At 43.9% G+C, this 20,028-nt stretch overlaps 2 protein-coding genes across 3 annotated transcripts in view; one reads left to right on the top strand and one right to left on the bottom strand.

The window, feature by feature from the left end:
* The window catches only part of TM9SF4 (transmembrane 9 superfamily member 4), a 26,068-nt gene extending 21,606 nt beyond the window's left edge, over positions 1-4,462 (top strand). Inside the window, exons 15-18 of the mRNA XM_077832510.1 lie at positions 81-144; positions 925-1,044; positions 1,646-1,735; positions 2,269-4,462. Of these exons, the coding sequence (XP_077688636.1) occupies positions 81-144; positions 925-1,044; positions 1,646-1,735; positions 2,269-2,418 (424 nt within the window). The 3' untranslated portion in view covers positions 2,419-4,462. The remainder of the gene's footprint in view (positions 1-80; positions 145-924; positions 1,045-1,645; positions 1,736-2,268) is intronic.
* The window catches only part of PLAGL2 (PLAG1 like zinc finger 2), a 26,098-nt gene extending 6,095 nt beyond the window's left edge, over positions 1-20,003 (bottom strand). The window contains exons 1-3 of one of the 2 annotated variants that reach the window (XM_077832512.1): positions 19,932-20,003; positions 16,138-16,525; positions 14,571-15,166 (exon numbers count right to left, since the gene is read on the bottom strand). In XM_077832512.1, coding sequence (XP_077688638.1) covers positions 14,571-15,166; positions 16,138-16,400 — 859 coding nt within the window. In that variant the 5' untranslated portion in view covers positions 16,401-16,525; positions 19,932-20,003. Of the gene's footprint in view, positions 1-6,609; positions 15,167-16,137; positions 16,526-19,931 lie in introns of those variants that run through there. The other variant, XM_077832511.1, reaches the window with a different exon arrangement.
* Positions 20,004-20,028: the final 25 nt, after the last annotated feature.

Raw genomic sequence — 20,028 nt, 5'->3', positions numbered from 1 at the left:
GGTTTGGGTGGTGGTTTTTTTAATCTTTGAGTAAAGACAGTCATGTTTTGGTGGTAACAGAATTTCTCCCTCACTCATAGGATTCTTATGGCTGGCATTCTCCCTTTTGGAGCCATGTTCATTGAACTGTTCTTCATCTTCAGTGTAAGCACCAAATCCACCTCTTTTTGAAATAAGAATCTTACCACTGCTGCATTGTGCCTTTAAGGAGAGAGGGGTTATCCACCTGGAGTAGACCTATCTTGGTGTGTGCATGCAGGGAGTGGGTAACTGCTTTGCTGCCCCTCTGGGGCCCTGTGAATGGGAAGCACTGGAGCGTAGATCTTCAGGCTGTTTTCTTGCTGGGACTCTTGGAAGATGTCGTGGGTTAGATTTGATCCTACAGAATCTTCTTGGTTATTCTTGGCTAAGGACAGCCAGGGTGAAGGGATGCCTCACAGTTGCTACAAAAATTAGAAACCACAGGTGTGAAGCTTTTCAGAGGAGACCATTGTAGTTCCTTCCCATTTCTCACCTTCACATGGAAGTGACCAGAAGAAACTACAGGGGTCTTGTTACTGTGGAGAACAAAGACCTGCCCCATGAGCAAGAACCCTTATCTTGGGAAGGAAGGTGTCACCATGGTGGCTCTTCCCACCTCATACTGTGTCCCTGCGATTGTTTGGCCCCTTTCCCTCGACTTTTCAGAGTCCAGGCAGCTATTTTTTGCCTAGCTTTGTGAATTTGCTCTTCTAGCCTAACGCCTTTCAAGGCATGTTGTAAAGTATACCAGGCTTCGTGTATCTGCTAGACCCACCCTAGCAGTGAGCAAACCACTTACTGTTGCTTGGGTCAGCTGCTGTGAAAAGTTAGATTGTCTATTGATTTGCACCAGCGTCTTCTGGTGCAGTGTTGTGTGAGGAACTTATGCTGTCTTTGTTTCAGGCGATCTGGGAGAACCAGTTCTATTACCTCTTTGGCTTTCTCTTCCTGGTTTTTATAATCCTGGTGGTATCCTGCTCCCAAATCAGCATTGTCATGGTATATTTCCAGCTCTGTGCTGAGGTGAGACATACCCCGTTGCAGTTTCAGTAGCGATCTGTGAACAGACCTTGTGTCTTTCAAGAAGCGCTATTACTTGATTGTTACATCAGCGCAGAAGTCTAGTCTGCTGATGTGAGGCCCAAGCTTATAAGGTGCTGAATGCCCTCAACTCCCACAGACTTCAGGGGGTGTGAGGTTGCTGAGCACCTTGCAGGATGGGGCCCAGACTCTTCCTCAAAGGAAGCTGCAAAGGAGAGGTTCAGGGAGACTCGTTTCAAGTAAAATTTGTTTCTGGAGAAATACCTCCAATCTGCAGATATTTGTGGGAGAACTCTGTCTTGTTTCCCATGGCATATGCCACAACAGGGGCCTGGCAAGGGGCTGGATTTCTGTTTCATTGTTCATTATTTGTTCTTTGATATACTTAAGACAATTTGGGAATGATTCATAGTAGTTTCTTCTTTGTAAGATGAATCCCCAAATGGTGGTAACCTGCCTGCCTCGGGGGATAATCCCTACCCCATCTGGACCAAGGAGGCACTGTGGGTCATGTGTACCTAGGAGCCCAAGAGGGAAATGAAGTCCTTGAAATAATGCAGTCTCTCTCTTCTATCTGTGTCAGGATTATCGCTGGTGGTGGAGGACCTTCTTGGTGTCTGGAGGATCTGCCTTCTATGTACTGATTTATGCCATCTTTTACTTCGTGAATAAGGTATTGTCAGTCCCCGCTGTGTAAAAGCTCTATCTTCCCTGAGGGCATAGTAGAATTTGAAGAGAGAATACTTATTTGGTCATCTGGTTCTAGTCCATCCCACCTGCCAGTGCATGGCTGTTCTCTGCAGTATCATTTTTCGTTCATTGTCTAGTGCTCTTTTTTGTGTCTCCTAGAGATGATTCTGTTAATTACACTATTCAAGTTCAAGAAGGTTTAGGTACTTGGAGACTCCGGTCTGTCCTCCATCCACCTGTGGGGAATAACATTTGCTTAATGTTCTCAAACCCTGCCTTTGGGGGATCATCCCCAGCTGGAGTGAAAATCCCAGCTATGACTTGGAGGGAGCTCCATCTTCTAAGGGGGGAGGAATTTAGCTTCCATGTCCAACTTATCCAGTGCTTTCTTTTCTCACTCTGCTTCCCCCGACCATCCTCTTTTGGAAAAGGAATAGGCCATTGACTGAGCTGGGGAGTTGACTCTTAACATCACTTTGTATTAAGGCTCACTTTGCTTTTTCTCATCTATTCTAGCTGGATATCGTTGAGTTCATTCCCTCCTTACTCTATTTTGGCTACACTGCTCTCATGGTCCTGTCTTTCTGGCTCCTCACTGGCACCATTGGCTTCTACGCAGCCTACATGTTTGTCCGTAAGATCTATGCTGCGGTGAAAATAGACTGAAGATGCACAGACTCAGCACAAAGCAGACATCTCTGTGTGCATTTCCTCCTGGAAAGGAAGAGGGGATCCTTTCCCAGTTCTTTAAGGAAACAAAACCCAATGGAGGAGTGACAAGAGAAATAAATAACTCCTACTCATTTTGGAATGTAACTTTTGGCACAGCGTACATGGATTCTGGGGCTACTTCTGGGGGGAGGGGTGTGTAGATACCTTGCATTTTAACTTTATTATTTTATTCCAGTTTTGAGGGATTTTTAGCAGAAAAATACCCCTCTATGTAAGTAAGCCCCTTTTTTGCTCATTCATTCTTTTGTTTGTTGAATAACGAATGGACTTGAGACAGCAATGGAAACATTTGTGAAACTTTTTTTTTTCAGCCCTTATGGCACTTGGGTTCAGGGAGAGTCTTCAGACCAATAACACACAGGGTTTGTCTCCTGCTTTGGTTCTGCTTGGAAGAGGTGGAGGGTGCTTCAGTCCATAGTGAGCTAGGAGGATCTCAAAAGCTTCCCCTGCATGAATGCGTCTGGCATGCTTTGACTACAGTGATTTCAGTTCCAACTGGTTTACAGTTCCATGGAGGTGCCATTCAGAATCCGGCAAGTGCAATTTCACTCTGAGAGGGCTTGGGAACCGTAACCCTCTGCATCATTTCTCCCTCCCCCTACTTTTGGACAGCGTATAACATCCCAGATGCATAAACTGGAGGGGCTCAGAGGAGGGCAGGAGTGCTTCTCTTCTGGAATAGCTGAGTCACCTTTCCTGGCAGCATGAAGAAGCAGAACATGGGAGTTGTACCAGAGCAGCGTAAATAATTGTTGATTCTAGAGCACAAGGCCCTGTACCCTGGAGAACATTTATGAGATTGCCACATGGTTTTGTTCCATTAATTTCTTTGGCCATCTGAGGAAATGGGACAGCCCTACTAATTAGGAGAGGCCTCTGAGGTTAGATAAAGCCCTGTGTAGAGAAACTCATTACTGTGTTGCTTTAGTGCCAAGAAATCTCTGCTTCATTTTGGGGACGTCTACTACAAAGTGCATAATGGCCAGAAGGAGATGGAGTGAGTGGTTCCTGAGGATTTCCTCCCACTTCTATTTCTTAAAGGGGAGGTATACATCCCACTTACTCTGTCTCTTGGCTGGTCCCGCTCTCCATTCCTGTCTCCTGTTCTCAGACACTGCCTCCTGGGAGCAGGGAAGATTCACACCTCAGTAACCTGTATTCCGCTCTTCGCTACCAAATGTGATGAGCCCTCAGGAATAGCCCAGGAGTGCTATCTTATAGGGGGTTCCTCCTTTCCCATATCTGGATGCCTGGCTCTGGCCATGGGAGGCGCTTTTAAAAATACATTTGAATTTTTATTTGACTCATTTAAAACAAAACTATGGCCGCTGGCAAATCTAGGCCCAAATTGCAGTGAAGCCTTCCTCCATCCCCAGATCTATGGGGTGACTTTAATCAGAGCTATAAGAATTCTTTTTATTTCTTCAACAGGACAGGGTAAAAAAATCTCCAAATATTCTGCTCTGTCACAGGCGACAGTGATACGATTTAGACAGAACAGACATGACTCCAAACAAAACCTCTCTCTGTTGCTAAGTGAGTCTCACACATTTGAGGCTTTCTATACCGTGGGTATCACCTTAACAGTCTGCATTGGGGCTGTGTAAATGGTTCTTACTTTTAATGGTGACCTTTTGTTCCGCAAGCAGGAAGAATGGAGAACTAGAATCCCAAACCATTCAACTTCTTCTCTGCATTGCTTCTCACCTAATAATCTTCAGTTACCCAGCCCGGAATCAAGGATGAAAAGGGGGCAGGGGGTATGGGATACACTAGTTGTGTGGGATCCTTAGTAATCTCTAATTTGAAATATCTCTCTCTCTCAGATTCTGGTTGATTTCCTAGTGGAGAGTTTCAGCCTGCATTAATTTCTCTCCCCTCCTTCCCTCCCTCCTGTTTTTTTCTGTATTCTACTTTGTATTTTTAATTAATGTATGTATTCTGTGTCCTATTGTAAATAAATATTCCATCGTCCTGTTGTCCTAGTGTCCTGTGTAAGCAGCCTTTCATGGTCTTCTCTCCCATAACATCTGTTTTGACCCAATCTTTTGTTCTTAAAAGACAATAAAGCTTGTTGTGTAATTGCAATAGGAAGTACAATGTAAATCTACTTAGGGAGAAAACCTCACTTTATTACTCCAGCAAACTTCACGGTAATGTTTAGGCTCTTCCCAGTGCAGCATGTTCTTCGTACTGAGGGGAACTGAGGCACAATCCTGTGTCTAAAACGTGAGTTGGGGTTCTGTTCTTGGCTATAGTACTGACTTCCTGTGTGATGTTAGTCATATCACTTAACCTCTCTCTGCCAGTTTTGTCAGCTGTACAATGGAGAGGATACTCCTCTGCCTCCTATGGTTGGGGTTAAGGAATTAGGCATCGCATTTGTAAAGTGAATGAAGATTTGATGGAAGAGCTGTTTGAGTTCAGAAATATTGTGGCAGCATGGTGCAGGCATGTGAATTTATTAAAGCAGCAATTTCACCCTAAATCTCAGTGCCTGGCTAGGCAGGGGCTGTCTTTTCACTCTTTGGCCAAGTCTCCCAAAAGTATCCGTTCCCAAAAGAGGAGAGCTGGATCTCCATCTTTAGCTCTGATTACTATGGTGGTGATGTACAGACCCTACAGGGCTCACCACAGACTGACTTGTGGTTAGGAAGTGACAATTTGTTGTTGTCTATACAATGAACCTGGGCTGGGCTGAGCTGTACAACATAAGACATGAAACTTTGTTAGGGAGAAAGGAATGTCAAGCTAAGAAATTAGATCTGCACCTGCCTTCCTGCATAGATCAATTAATGGTTTGCTTCGATGGTAGTGTGTAAATAAGTGGCAATCTGACTCTTCTGTTGGGGTTTCGGCAACATTGTTTAGCCTGGAAAACAGCAATTTGAAGTCTAGGAAGTGACTAACCCAGGTTTTAGGTTCATGAAGAGAAATTTCTGAGAGGATGCATGGTTCCTCCCACCATTCCCAGTTATTTTGTCTGGATCTAGGCACAGTTGTTGGGCTAGTGAAGCTTTTAAGAAATGCAGACTACTTTAGAAGTCTCTGGAGAGGAAAGGTGCTGGATTCTTCACTTCCATGGAAATCATGGTTCATTTGTAGAGCTCTTAGCTTCTGCTGAGGGAGGACTGTGTAGGGTTTAAAGCAGAACTAGTTCCAGGCTTGTAGGATCTATTCCTGGCTCTACCAATGAGTTGCTGTGTGTGGCTGTGCAAGTTACTTAGGTGAGACCAGTGACCCAGGGAAGCTGTGTAAAATGGAGATGACACCCAACATGGGTACTGTGAAATGTTCGTGTTTGAAGTGCTCTTAATAGTGCCTTACATGTAAAGTATTATTTATGATACCATAGCTGTTTAACTTGGTGCTTAAGGGATTGCCCTCTGGTAACTTCTGATTCCTGATTTAAAAGCTTCAGCAGAACCTATCCGTTTCTGTTGCCATATCAGTTTATTGCGTTACCAACAAACTGTCAAAACGAGGTTGTCGCTAGTACTTTTAACAGGGATTTTTTTTGAGAAGCGTTACAGGTTCTATCTACACTACAAAGTCAAGCAGGCTGTGGACACCAATGTGAAAATTGCCTGCTGTGGTTTAGTGTTGCAGTGTGGCTGTATGACCTAAGCGTATTTTAATCTCATTCAGTACTTGAGTACAATTCCAGCCTACACTACAAGTTGATACTGCATTGATAACAGTGTTATAAACAGGTTCCTGCTCTGACTGATTTTGTATAGTATAGATGGGGGAATTAGCTAGCCTGCTTCCTTGAAAGTAAACAAAAGTTTTGTTCACTCTGGTCACGAAAATGGTGCTAAAACCTTAATAGCAGCAACAGTCATGTTTCAACACTGCTGGTAGCTATAGCTTTAATCAAGTGGCCAGGGTGTTTAAATGTAAGCCTCCAAAATACTGTATTCTTGTCCCTTCATTGATACGAGATAAACAGAACCAGCCCCATAAAGACACACACAAGAGAACGGCCTTTTTATCCATTTGCTCAGACATACTCCATATATGTGAAGGCAGAAATTAAAAGTACATTCAGATCCATGTTGAGAATTGGAGCTTTGTGATCTACTGGGCTTCAGCCTCTGAGGGAAAAAGTGCAAGTTCAAGGCAGACAGTTCAAACGTTTTTAATAAACTTCATTATAAAAAAGCCCTTTCATCTTGGACTTAATTCTGTAAGACAGTGGAAAAGCTAATTTAACAGAGATGAGCTGTACATTTCCTAATGGCACTTGATATTTTACAATTTAAAACCTTGTTTTATATAAAGCACAAAAATACTCCTATAAAAAGAGGTTATTCACTGTGTGTAAAAAAAAAAAAAAAAAAAGTGCTAGAAAGTTTCTTTAAAAAAATAATCCAGCTGTAAGGAGGGGAAGCTGCTGGCCTTGACAGCTGTGGCTGTAGGAATGGAAGTTGGGAACTTGTGCTCTAAAAGTGCAGCATGGAAAAGGTTGAGTTGCATCCCTGGAAAAAGAAAAAAGATGCTGACTCCCTTCCACCCCAGCTACAGTAGAAGAGAAATTCCAAGTTGCTGCTTTCGGAAAGGGGTGCTCCCAGCCTTTGGACCAAATACTGCCCTCGGAGGTCCCACTCCTGTGTACTGGAACCTGAGGGCAGAATTTGTTCCACTGGTGACAAAGTTCACCCTGTCTTGAAGAGGATCCTCAGCCTGACTTTGCCATAGCTGTGAAGGCTACTGTAGCTTTTCCTCCAGCTGCAGGTTCAGAGCTTGAATACTTCGAGGGGTGAATCTGGGTGGCTTCCAGAAGTTCCCTGCACTCTCCCTCTTGTCACCACCCAGTTTTTGAACCTACACTAAGGCAAATTTCATTTTTTTTTAGTTAAATATCCTTGTTAAAGTAAAATATTGATACAAATGTTACAAAAACTTTCTAAAACAGCTCCTAGTTATTAGGGAAAACTACAAAAAAAAATCAAGAACTTAATGAGGCACTAAAAAGGGGGTGGGGAGAACTCATAAGCTCAAGACATGAGGCTTCCAGCATAAGCAATCGAATCTGCTATGCAGACTTCAACATTCAGAAAGAACCTGAATTTCAACTCTTTCTCCAAACTTGCCAAAGGCTACATCTCTCAGCAGGATGTGCTGGTGAAATCCACAAGTGGAAACCTTAATGGTACATTACCTTGAAAAGGAACAACAAAATGCAGAAAGAAACTGGGTTTGCTGGTGCAGATGCCAAATGTGAACTGGTCTTTTCAACTGGATATTTAATTTAACTGGGACCCATTCTCTGAGTGACATGTTGTGGTATTCCTGTACTGCAGAAATTGTTTCACACAGAGCTTTTTCCCTTTATCATCTCAGCATATCCTATGCAATAGACCTGTTCTGATTTTATAGCATTTTCAGAATAAGATGCAGTGCCTGTGCTAATCATTAAGAATACAGCAATGGAGTGGAAGAATTTGTTAAAATATGCTTGTCTTAAAAAATAAGGAAGTTCAGATGCTTTCACTTTGAGGGTTGTGCAACTGCCCTGTTTAATAAATGAAAATAAAATCCCAAATTCTCTTAAGTTTTCTTCTGTCAGGCTTTATGTTTCCTGCTCACTTCCACTGGTTTCTCCTGCTGCATGTTGTGAGAACATAATTTAAAATGATTTCCATGTTTTCCAAGTTTTGTGTTCACTCTGTAAATGTGGCTGGTGGGAAGCAAGATTGCATGGGTGGGAGAGGGACATATACAGCATACAAAAGAACTGAGCACCTGCTGTCATGTATGAGGAGATACGGCTCAGATTTTTTTCTTAAGACTGTACATATAGTTTCAAGTACCCTATTAGTAACATAGGAAGCAAAATGTACTTTCAGTTAGAAAACTAAAAAAATCCCAAGTAGTAAATTCTTGTGTGTTCTCCATTTTGAAGGTCTAATATCCTTGGTGATCAACTCAAAGGGTTTTGCTGAACCTGCCTTTATAGAGAGGAGAGGAAGTGTATAGTAAGAAGCAGTCTATGCAAGTGTGGGGAAGAGATGGCTCTGGGTATTTAGATCGGATGGTTGTACATTAACAAACTGCTGTGGTAGGTAAGAGCTCTCGCCTTTGCTGAGGCTGATGGAATGAGAATCGTGCCAAAACAGTGTGACTCAGAGCACAGCTGGATTCTAAACAAAAGTTCTGGTTTGCAATCTGTTGGCATCCTCAAAGAATAAAGCAAGCCCAAAACAAGATGAGGAAATGAAAGTCACTCTACAGATTTAAGGTAGACAAACACAAACTCATTATTGGGCAGTATAGTGAGAACCTGGGACAGATCCAATAACATTGGAAAAACAGGTCCAGGACTGGAAACAAGGGTGTCCTGTGAAAGGAAAGAACGCTTAGGTATTATTACTGACATATGTCTTACCTAGTGCTTTTTCAGCTATTGATTTCAAAGCACTTTACAAAGGAGGGAAGTATCCTCATTATACCCATTTTACAGATAAGGAAACTAAGAAAAAGAGAGAAGTGATTTGCTTGTGGTCACCCAGCAGGCCAGTGGTAGATCTGCAAACAACTCAGGTCTCCAGAGTCCTAATTCAGTGCTCTATCCACTAGGCAACACTGCCTCTCAGCACAGTATAAAAATCAAGTGAGCCGTATTCAGAATCCCAGGTATCAGCCTTCTCAGTGCAGAGATTAAAATATACATCAGAGGGGATTAAAATGATGCAAGTGGCTGTAGGAGCAGAGATGAAGAAATATTGACCAGCTAGGATGGAAAGACCTTTTTAATGAAACAGTCCTGTGCAAACCATTTCACTATAAGCAGGTTCCACTCTGTTTTGTGGGAGAAGTGCATTTATAGTGTGTTAGGGAGATTAATCAATTTGTACAGTAATCTGTTTCCAGGATAGAGCATTCTGGATACTAGGCGCCTGATTGGTGCAGGATTTGTGTATGCAAGCCCAGTAAGTCTAATAACTGTTGTAATTTAAAGAGACTTGGGGTGACAATGTTGGACTATGGGCATAATTACTGAGATCATTACGGAGAAGAAAACCACCTACAATCTGGGTCAACTGAAAATTATTATCAAAATGTGGTTAAGGGGGAACCTGAAGAGCAATTAACTACCAAGAGTCAGCCCATAAGAGAATCAGTGGGTCTGGAAGGGAGTAAAAGGGATGACCAGAGTGTAGGAAGACTGGGAAAGCATCTTAAATGATTTTTTTGCACCAGTCTTCATCACAGAAAACAATGGGAAATGCCTTCTGCAGGATTTTATTTTTCCAGGAAGTGAAGGTGAAGAAGCAATGTCAGAAAGGAGTGATGGGGAAACTCCAGAATGAATTACAGTAAGTCACCTAGAGAGCTGCTGTTCACCTGTCAGTGCTGAAGGAATTAAAAGAACAAAGAGCTGTTTCCAAACAGAAGTAATCAAATCTATCATCTACTTAACCTGGAAAAAAGGATGAACAGGGAGGTGATTTTCCAACATTATTCAGGTTAAAGAGCAGGCCCTATTATGAGGCACTCAAGAAAGACCTAGCAAAACTAGGTAAGTCACTAACATAGTGGGAGATGAAATTCAGCATAGACAAATGCAAAGTAATGGACATTTTCTTCCTATTTACACTTCCTGCACACAGAAGGGTTCTTGAACCAGCTGTAACCCCTCAGGAAAAAGATCTAGGTGAGTGACATTCTCCCAGTTCTAGAAATCTGAGCCTGGGGAAGATTAGGAAGCCCACCTCCCTGGCAGTGCAGGGTTATTCCTTACTGTATGTGTACTAAAATTGAGCCAGTTTGGTCTGAAACATCTTAACTTCCATTGGGAGACTGACGTCCTTCCTGCTATTCAACCAAAACTTTCCCTTTTATTTATTTAACCTTATTTTCCCCTGTGTACTATCCTCAGTAATTCCTCTCTCTCTCTCCTAGGTCTTTTAAATTTGAGGGTCATTACATGGTGTCTATTTCTATTAATTTCTTTTTTAAAATGAACCCCTCCAGCCACTTTCCCATTTTAATTGCTTTCCTCTGAAACTCAATTTGTCTATGCCCTTCTGGTATACAGTGGTGTCCATAAACATACAGTATTCTAGGACACAGCATGATCAGACATGGTGCAGGGCTGAAGTCAAGAAGTTCATTCATGGGTTCTATCACTGAGCAAGCCCAATGTAGATTCTTAAAAAGCACTTCTGAACTTTTGATGTTGACTTTAACCTCTGTCTCATTATCCCTATTTTATATACGGAGCAAATGATATTCAGTTGTAAGTGGCAGGAGACATACAGATGTAAACTACTACATACATGCCAGTATAATTATTACAGATGAGGTCTTCCCAGTTATAGATATTTATTCCTCTTATGAACTGATGCTTTGCTTTATCCAGTCTAAAATCCCACAGTTTTTTTGTTGTCACATTTCTTTGTAAACATACATCTAACTTGCTGTCCTCTATCACCCCTTTAGTCTTTCACAATATTGCTTTCCAAATATCTCCTCTCCAATTTATTTCCCCCAAGATGTTTTAACTTGCATTTGTCCTGCATGAATCTCATTTAGCTATTTCCCATCTCTTTAGATCTTTTGCATTATTTCTGTGTCTGCAATGGTATTTGCAACACTTGGCATTTTAATCTTATCTGCATACTTAGTGTCTGATCCTATATCCATTGAACTCAATAGGACCTGTTATGGGTCAGGATGAATCTTTGCATCAAGTTCCCAATGTAAACCGTTGGTTTGAGTTCCAGACTTGCTTTTCCATTAATATATTCCCTAATGTTGGTTAATCATTTTATATATGAACATGCTTGTAAACCTGCTTGCTAGAATAGCCATGGAAAGCAAACCAAGTGGTGCAAAAACTAGTTAAATGAATTCCATTGATTCTTTGAGAGAGTATTTGTAGAAAATGGAGGCATTTGCCTGGCTGTAAACTTGGCTACCCCTGAAGATATTTCAGTGAAAACCTCTTCTCAAAGTACAATGAAGGCAAAAAAACCCCAAAAGAGAATCAGATGTTAAAAATATAGAGATGAGGAAAAATTATGGCGGCACTGCATAAATCCAAATAACGCTTTCCGTTTTGATCACCTCTCAAGTTTTTTCCCATTTTTGCTTTTGTTTTAAAAAATATATATATATAAAAAAAGACAGGAATCGGACTTAAAGTGAAATTGTGAAACTAATTTGGAAAGAGAAAAATAGGAGACATGACTGAGGTATTTAAAAATAATGAATGGTTAAGAGAAGACCAGCTGAGATCCCCCTATTTACTGTTTCAAATTAAAAGAAGGCACTTGCTGAAATTTGAAAGGCAACATTTGAAAATGGATAAAAGAAAGTACTACTTTTAATCCATGGAAACTCATTTTCACAGGATATTGCTGAGGTAAAAACTTACACTGATATGAACGAAAGTAGCATTTGCAGTTTCACTGGCTAAACTTTAAATGACAAGGTCTATCACTCCTTATGTTTCAAGGTTTAGCTGGTTCACCAGCTGGGGTTAGGAAGACATTACTAAAAACTTATAGGAAATCCTTGAGTAAAGTGGAGGAAGAGCCAGGCCTATGAGCAATTAAAACAGAACTAATTGTGCGCTTTGGGTTTGAGACAAATGGCTGAAGATAAAAGCAAAAACTGTGTCAGCTGAAGTGAAGAGGGAAAGAAGAGAATGCAGGGGGACAGTAACTGACTTCATTTATGGAGTTACGATAACAGGACAGAGGTAGGTCTCTATTTTGGGGGGTTTGTAAAGAGAGATGTTGGTAAACTCCCTTGGTTATCTTAGCCTGTTATGCTCCTACATGCTGAGGTACGAAAAGCTGCATGTCTGTGTTCATAGATGTGCATTAAAATATAGCTGGATTTAACATACCCAAGATTATGGGCTACTGAGCATGATGTGAACAGGAGACTATGCGGAGCTGATCAGACTAGGAGTCCACTGACCCTTAAAAGTTTAACCTTTTTGCTATCAGTAGGTGGAGATCCCACAAAGGAGAACTCAAAGGCTGTAGATGATGGGTAGCAAGGGAAGTGGAACCCAGGGTTCAGGGGGTATGGCAGGAGAAAGGAGGAATAAAAAAGGCCCACAACTCCAGGCTGGAGGAGAGGAAGGGGGACTGTAATCCCAGAGACCTCAGCTATTGTTAGGACAATTAGTGTTGGGGAAACAGTTCAAATACAGTGACTAAGTGTAAACAAAACTAGGGCCAGTTTTGTTTTCTCCTGACTCCTGCATGCTATCACCCCACTGTGGAGGTCAAAATATGTCTCCTGATGCCGTTTTGTGGATCAGCCAGGAGGGCACTGACCCTGGCAAATGGTGGCAGAAAAGATGTCAGCTCATACACTGTCCTTCATCTCCATGCCTAACCTATGGAGCAGAAGCCCAGAGATCACTCCTAAACCTGGGTCTCCTGTATGACAGCACTTGATGCTGCCAGCTACTAGCTCTAAACCTTGCTTTTTTGCGTGCTTTGGTTTCCAATATAGAGGCAAGATCTGTGTGGTTGTGGTGTTTTTAAAAGGGCTCACTTCATACACCATGAAAGTGAGCCAGATGTCTAAGTTGCTCCATCCCCCTCTGACACATATGGGAAGTCAAAGGGAATGTGCAAAGAACTACCATTTAAAATGGCAGAGACTGAAGTAGTCCAAGTCAGTTTATTTTCCCCATGGGGGAAAAAGGTGACAAGTGAAGAGAAATCAGTGCAACCTGACTTCATTGTGTAAACAGTATTCTAGCTACACCAGATACAAAACCGATGTACACTGGTGTGTCCTATGTTTGTAATGACTGAAAGAGACTCATGTGTTTTTAAAAAAAAATTCACTGGAATGAGTCTAATCTGATGGCTCTGCAAAAAGAAATGAGGTGCTCTGCATCCATCGTGTTGATGCTATCATTATCGCTTAACACTGATGCAAAATGGCATGAGCTGTGTAGGTGATGGGATGGGGGTAACGGGGAAGGACAGCTCTTCTCCTGTCTGTTCCAAATGGGATAGGTCTCTGGACTTGCCCCTCCTCTTGATTCACTTGCAGGTACTGGCTGTAATGCCAGGATTGCAATGTGGTAACACAAAATGGAAGTTGGACTCTTCAAAAGGTTAGTCCAAGTCTGCCCAAGCTGAAACAGCCCCAACTCCTCAGATTCAATCCCTTCCCAAAGAGGAACAAGGCTCCAAAACCTCAGGGAAGGTCAGTGCTAAGTGTGGCTCCCGATTCACAGATTAAAAATTAGAAAAAAAAAAATACAGCTGAAACCTTTTCACTCTAGAGGACTGGGACATGCACAGGGATATCTGCTGTTCCAGTCTACAAGTGCTCCCTCCAGACACCAGAATCGTTCTGTCTGGAACAGCTTTCAAAAGCTTTCACATCCCAGCAGAGAAGTACAAGAGTTGTGCATTTTTAGGGCTCTCCGAGCAAGTATTAGCGGAAGACCCGCTAACCAGTGCCACAGTCACCTTATTGGAATGCCTGGTGGAAACGTGGCAGGGTGGTTGTGCTCAAGCTGGAGGTGAAGACAGGGGGTAATGAATGAAGGGGACCAAAGTTCAGGGAGCCTCCAGCTCCAGGAGATTCTTGAGGTTGAGGTTGCAAAGTGGTAAGCAATGGCTGGGTTTCCCCCTGTGAGTAGCCCATGACCAGCCCCCCTGATGACACAGGTGGGTTACATGGAGGAAGATTCAGGGGGAGGAAGCCCAGAAGATGAGAAAAATCCATGTTAGCAGCACAGAGAGCCTCTGAAAGGTTAGCAGGGCTCTTGGAAAGCAGAGTCTCGTCCAGAGTTACTGGCTGAGGTGAGGAGGACTGAGGCTCACCAGATGAGAGAGACAGACTGCCAGGAAGCTCTGACAGAAAGCTCTCCACCTCTGCTTTGGGTAGTTTCTCAGGTAAATATGAGGTAGATCCGAGCTGGTACTTCGGAGGAGGTTGTGGTGGGGAGGAGATAGGAGAAGAAGATTCCAGAGGATAACTCATTCCCATTGGAAGAGAGTTGGGAACCAAAGAATGGGGCATCCCTGAACTTGGCATAGCTTGGAGGTGTGTACTGTACATGCCCATAGGCAGCATGCCAGGAAAGCTCTTACCACTCATCATGTCTCTGGATGCCATACATAAAACTGGACTCAACTCTTCTTTCACTGCTACAGCTGAGCTGCAGCTTAGGAGACCCAACATGTCAACTGGCTCGGTCTTGATCTTCAGCAATTCTTGGGAGTGGCTCTTCTTCATGTGCCTGGTCAGGTGGTCCTTCCGCCCAAACCTCTGAGCACAATACTGGCACAGGAAGTCCTTCCGCCCTGTGTGCACCACAAGGTGTCTCCGCACATCTTTACGTGTGTAGAAGCGTCTGTCACAGTGATCACACGAGTGCTTCTTTTCCTTTGCTCCACCAGATGCCCTCCTGGAATGAGCCTTGAGGTGTTCCAGGAGGACCTGAGTGTTCTCAAAGGTCTGCAGGCACACTTTGCAGCTCAGATCACCACTGGCAGCTGCATGCATAGCCAGGTGTCGCCTGAAGCCTAGTTTGGTGTTGTAGTTCTTCCCACACTCAGGGCAGTGGAGGGCTTCCTTGTTGGGGTCATGAGTCTGCAGGTGATTGCGGAGATGGTCCTTCCGGTGGAACATTTTCTCGCAGTACATACACTGGTGAGGTTTCTGGGCAGAGTGTGTGGCCATGTGCCTTGTGTGAGGAAAACAGAGAAGGAAAGTTAGGATAGTGTTCAACCCACAGCACAGTAAGTGCTGCTTTTGCAAGCTCTCCCCCTGCTCCCTCCAAAATTTCTTTGTTTAAAATCTCATGTGAAATTTTAGCTTTTTAAAGGGGTTGCATTGACAGCACTAGAAGCACAAGTCCTCCATCCACAAAACCAGTAAAGGATCATGGGCAATAGCATTTCAAACTTCCCTCACAATGCCCTTTAAGTTGTTTCAGTCCTAACTGAAGGCATCACATCTACACAAGTATACTTTAGTCTTCCATTCAGTTCTTGCCTTCTCTACTAAGCCTGCCAACCAGGGTAACTAGCTAGGGCCAACTTTGGTAGTTTTTGTGTTGGACACTTGTCTACTGGGGACTGGAGTGAGACCAGCAGTGCATTTCAGAAGCAGCCAGCAGAGAGTGGTAACCTGTTGTCACTACCAATTTGGGTTGAATTCTTACTTGAAGCTCAGATGGATTTTCTTTACCGTCTCAAACCTTGATCCATCCAGCCTATCTTCACAGTGAACTTATTTAGCAAATTTAATGATCCCATCCCATTCTTCAGCACCAAAGTCTGGCTCTTCATGGCTGACTACTAAGTGGGAGAGAAATGGTCTTTGTGATTAAAGCACTAGACAAGGATTTGAGACCTGAATGCTATTCTTGGCCTTCCACTGTTTGCTTTGTAAGATTAACTTGTGTGCCTCAATATCCTCATCAATAAAACAGAAGATACTTATCCTGGGCCTTAAATTTTAAAGTAATGTGAGGTCTTCAGATGGAAGGGGCTAAAGAAATTCTGTAACACCTGCACTTTACTTGCAAGGTAACAAAGATTTTCCCTCCTCCACCCTGTCACTAGATATGACAAATCCCCAGTGTAGTGGGATTCTCCCTGTCCTATGAGGGGAGAGAACTGTTAATTAGAGGCACTGAGCATAGTCACCTACCTATAGAGCTTGTACTTGGATGCAAAGGCCTTCCCACAGTGCAGCTGAGGGCAGTTGTAAGGTCTCTGCTCCGTATGAGTGAACGTGTGAGTTCTCAGCTTGTCCACATTGGTAAAGGAGGTCCCAGAAATTTCACACTGGCACTTGCCTTGAGTTTCAGCCTCTCGACCCCTTTGCCTGGGGACTAATTTCCAGCCTGTCTCCTCCTCCTCCTGCTTTGCATCTTGAATCCAGGTAGGAACACTGGTAAAAAATGCCGTCATGGCAGGCCTAGTAGAACAGGGCCATGTTAAGCAGAACTCGTACCTGTTGGTGACTTGCTGTTACACTGTCCCAGTATAGCTGGAACCTTTGCAATGATATGACTTTAACAGCAAGAAATCTTCATCTGAAACAACAGAACAGGCGGGGTGAGGGTATTGCATCGTTCTAGCTGCGCACCCAAATGAGTACAAATATGCCTTAGCAACAGCCTGCATGAAGCCACTCATATTATGCTGGTCCACTGACATAAGAAATTCTCCTCTGTTTCTCTTGATTACATTTTGTTCTGAATAAACACAATACAACATGGCCTGGTACAAGGGATTGGTTTGAGAGTGCTTCCACTCTGGTAAAATCTGGATGGAAGATTCACCCTGCTAGCCAATCATCCACTCTGTGAGGAGAAATGTTCCTAACAGGCTCGAGCATTCTTAGCACAGAGGGCTACCAAGGAGAGAGAGAAAGTTATTCTCCAGTCTCAGGTCACCTTCTCACCAGTCCTCTTCCTCCCTTAATCTCATGGGGGTCCTAAAGGCACTTGTACTAATCTTTTATGAATAAAATGAGGTGAGGGTTAGAACTTTCCCACGTAACAACCATTATCTGATCACATAACTTAAACTACTGTATTAAAAGTCATCATTGCTGCCTGGTGAATTCATTTCCTCTGAACATAGTGGCTGGTCATGCCTCTACAGCTGTAAGCTTGTCATCTTTTTCTCATCTGCTTCTTCAAGCTAACATCGCCTCATCATCCTAGTCCCTTTCTTCATACATTTCACTCTTTTGATTTGCTCTTGGGCTTTGCTGGGCTTCCCTTCTTGCATCATCTGTTGCAGAAATTCCACAATTCAATTATTTATTATTTTTGGTATTCTACAGCTCCCTAGCAGTTGGGTGAGCTGACAAAAGCAGCTCCCGTGGAGCAAATATGTGTTTCTCTAAGTGGGTCAATAAGACAAGCACATATGACTCTCTGAGGGAGGCTGATATAGGCTGCCTCTGTTTCAGAGTTTGACTAGTCTTAGAATTTTCTTTCTACCATACATGGAATTGTTCCCGGCTATCTGGATCAACAAGCCTGCTGTAATGACAGACAGCCCCCCTTTTATAGTCTGACCTGATCTTATACATCATCATGGGCAGTCAAAACATCTGCTTTTCAGCAAAACTACACATTTGACAGTATTCTTATGGATTTTCTGATTCCTCTTGGAGGGTTTCTGCTAGTAGATTAAAACTCTCATGGATTTCTCACTACAGCTCTAATAGGAGATTTGTCTTCAATCTGTCCCCTCTTTTGCCTTCACACTGTTGCCTGTACATCTCCACAACCTCATGTGGCAGGGAAGGGTTAACTTGAATGGCTGTTTTTACCAAAGTCACAGTGGAGTATATCCTCCTCCTTTAAATTTAGCAACATGAGAAACTCTTCTTAAAATAGCATCAAACTCTCTAACCCCTTCTCAATGATTGCATATGAGGGAGGAACTTTGTACCCACACATCAACAGCAGTGCCAGATGTGGGCCAGATCTGCAGCCAGGAAGGGAAAGATCCAGTCCTTCTGTTAAGACAGAGCCCCAGTGAACATTATAAATAGATGAGACAAGAATTGGCCCTGGATACAGGATGAAACCATGACACTACAAATAGTTCCCTCAGACAGGATGGAAAATAGTAGGGATGGGAGGACTCCAGGAGAATTAGTATCTATAAGCATGTTTTGAAGTCATACTAAGAAAGAAAATTTGTTTTTATATAGCTTGAAAACTTTACCAGACACCTATTAGACAGACAGAATACAAAAGAAGCTAAGGTACCCCAATTCTAAAATCCAGTAGCAATGTGCTGGTCCCCCCTCCTCTTTCCCAGTGTGTTCAGGAATCCCACATTTCAGGTCAGCTACTGGTTGGCAGGTGTCCCATTATTTTATCTTCATGAAGATATTTATACACTATAATTGTCATCTTTCAACCTTCTTTTTCACAAACTAAACAGACTGAGCTCTTTAAATCCCTCACAAAAGCATTTTCTCCAGCTCTTGAATAATTTTGTGCTCTTTTCTGCACCCTCTCATTCTTAAACATCCTTTTTAAAATATGCACAACAGAATTGCCTGCAGTGTTCTAGTATCTGTCTCACTAATGCTGTATACAGAGGTAAAATAGCATCCCCTTACTCCTAGTCATTATACCTTGTTTATACATCAAAAGAATGCATTAGCCCTTTTTACCACAGTATCACAGCAGGGCTAATGTTGTTTGCTTGTCCACTCTCGACCCTGAATCCTTTTCAGAGTCACTGCTTTCCAGGACACAGTTCCCCACCATTCTGTAGGTATGACCTGCATTCCTCGTTCTTAAATGTACACTTTACTCTGGCTGTATTAAAAAACACAGTTTATTGAAATGGGGCCAGTTTACCAACCAATCCATACTGCATTGTGTAGCAGCCGTGTCTTCCTCCGGATCTACCACTCCACCAATTTGGGTGTCATTAGAAAATTTTATCAGTAATTTAGAAGTCACTTCCACATCATAGATGAAAATGTTGAACAGCATCGGACCTAGAACCGATTGCTACAGAACCCCATTTAAAACACCTCCAGCTGATGATGATTCCTCACCAACAAATACCATGAAGCTATCAGTTCTTAATCTATTCAACATGTGATTTACTGATCTTGTATAGTGCTTTATTTTAAAAATGAAATGCCACGCAGTTATAAGTTAAATACCTCACAAAACTGCATATATTACATCTTTATTAATAACTACTACCTCCCTCACCATGCCTATCTAGTTACCTTCATCAACTCAACTCCTTCCTCCCTTCTCCCAAAGAATGGAATCAAATCTGACAAGGCCCATGTCCCATAAAACCATGTTGAACGTTGGCTGGCGTTTAATTATATTCCTGTTCTTCATCATTTACACCGCCGACCCCATGACCAGTGTCCCGGACTGGTGGCCGGCTAACCAGCCCCTCCGTTACCACCTGCTCCTTTTGCACAGCGGGCACAACGTTTGGGAGAGGCCAAAGGGCAGAACTGAAGCGCGGGCTGCGGGGCCGGAGATCCGACAGGCAGCCGGCGCTGGCGCGGAAGAACGGACCCAGGGGCGAGCGGGCCGTGAAGGCCGGCCATGGGGGCGGGGGGCCGAGGCCGTCCGCCGAGCCGCGGGGCTGGGGCCAAGGTCGGGCTCCGGCGAGCCACGAGCTCTCTGCGCCCCCCGCAACCCCGGAGTCCAGGCCCACCCCGGGCGGAGCGGGACCAGGGCAGCGGCGTGGAGGCGGATTCCCGGGCCCGGGCTCGCCGCAGGCCGGCGGGGCTCTCGCGCCGCCCAGGGAAGGGCTCGGGGCTCCACGGCCCGGGCTCGGGGGCAGGAGGCGGCACCGGCTCCGCGCGCGGGGCTCCCCGTCCGCCACAGCCCCGCGCGGGGGGGGTCCGGGCTGGCCCCGGCGGCGCGGAGAGACGCCCGCTGGCGGGGGGCGTGGCTTGGCAGGCTCCTCCCCGGTCCCCGCACTCACCCCGTTCCCCCGGGCCCCGCCAGGCTCGGCTCCGGCTCAGGCCCCGGCGGCCCCATTGTGCGGGGCATTGTGGGAGTGACGCCGCGCTCGCTCGCGC

The sequence above is a fragment of the Eretmochelys imbricata genome, chromosome 13, assembly GCF_965152235.1.
Source record: "Eretmochelys imbricata isolate rEreImb1 chromosome 13, rEreImb1.hap1, whole genome shotgun sequence".
Taxonomy (NCBI): Eukaryota; Metazoa; Chordata; order Testudines; family Cheloniidae; genus Eretmochelys; species Eretmochelys imbricata.
This window is presented reverse-complemented; position numbering and strand designations above follow the sequence as displayed.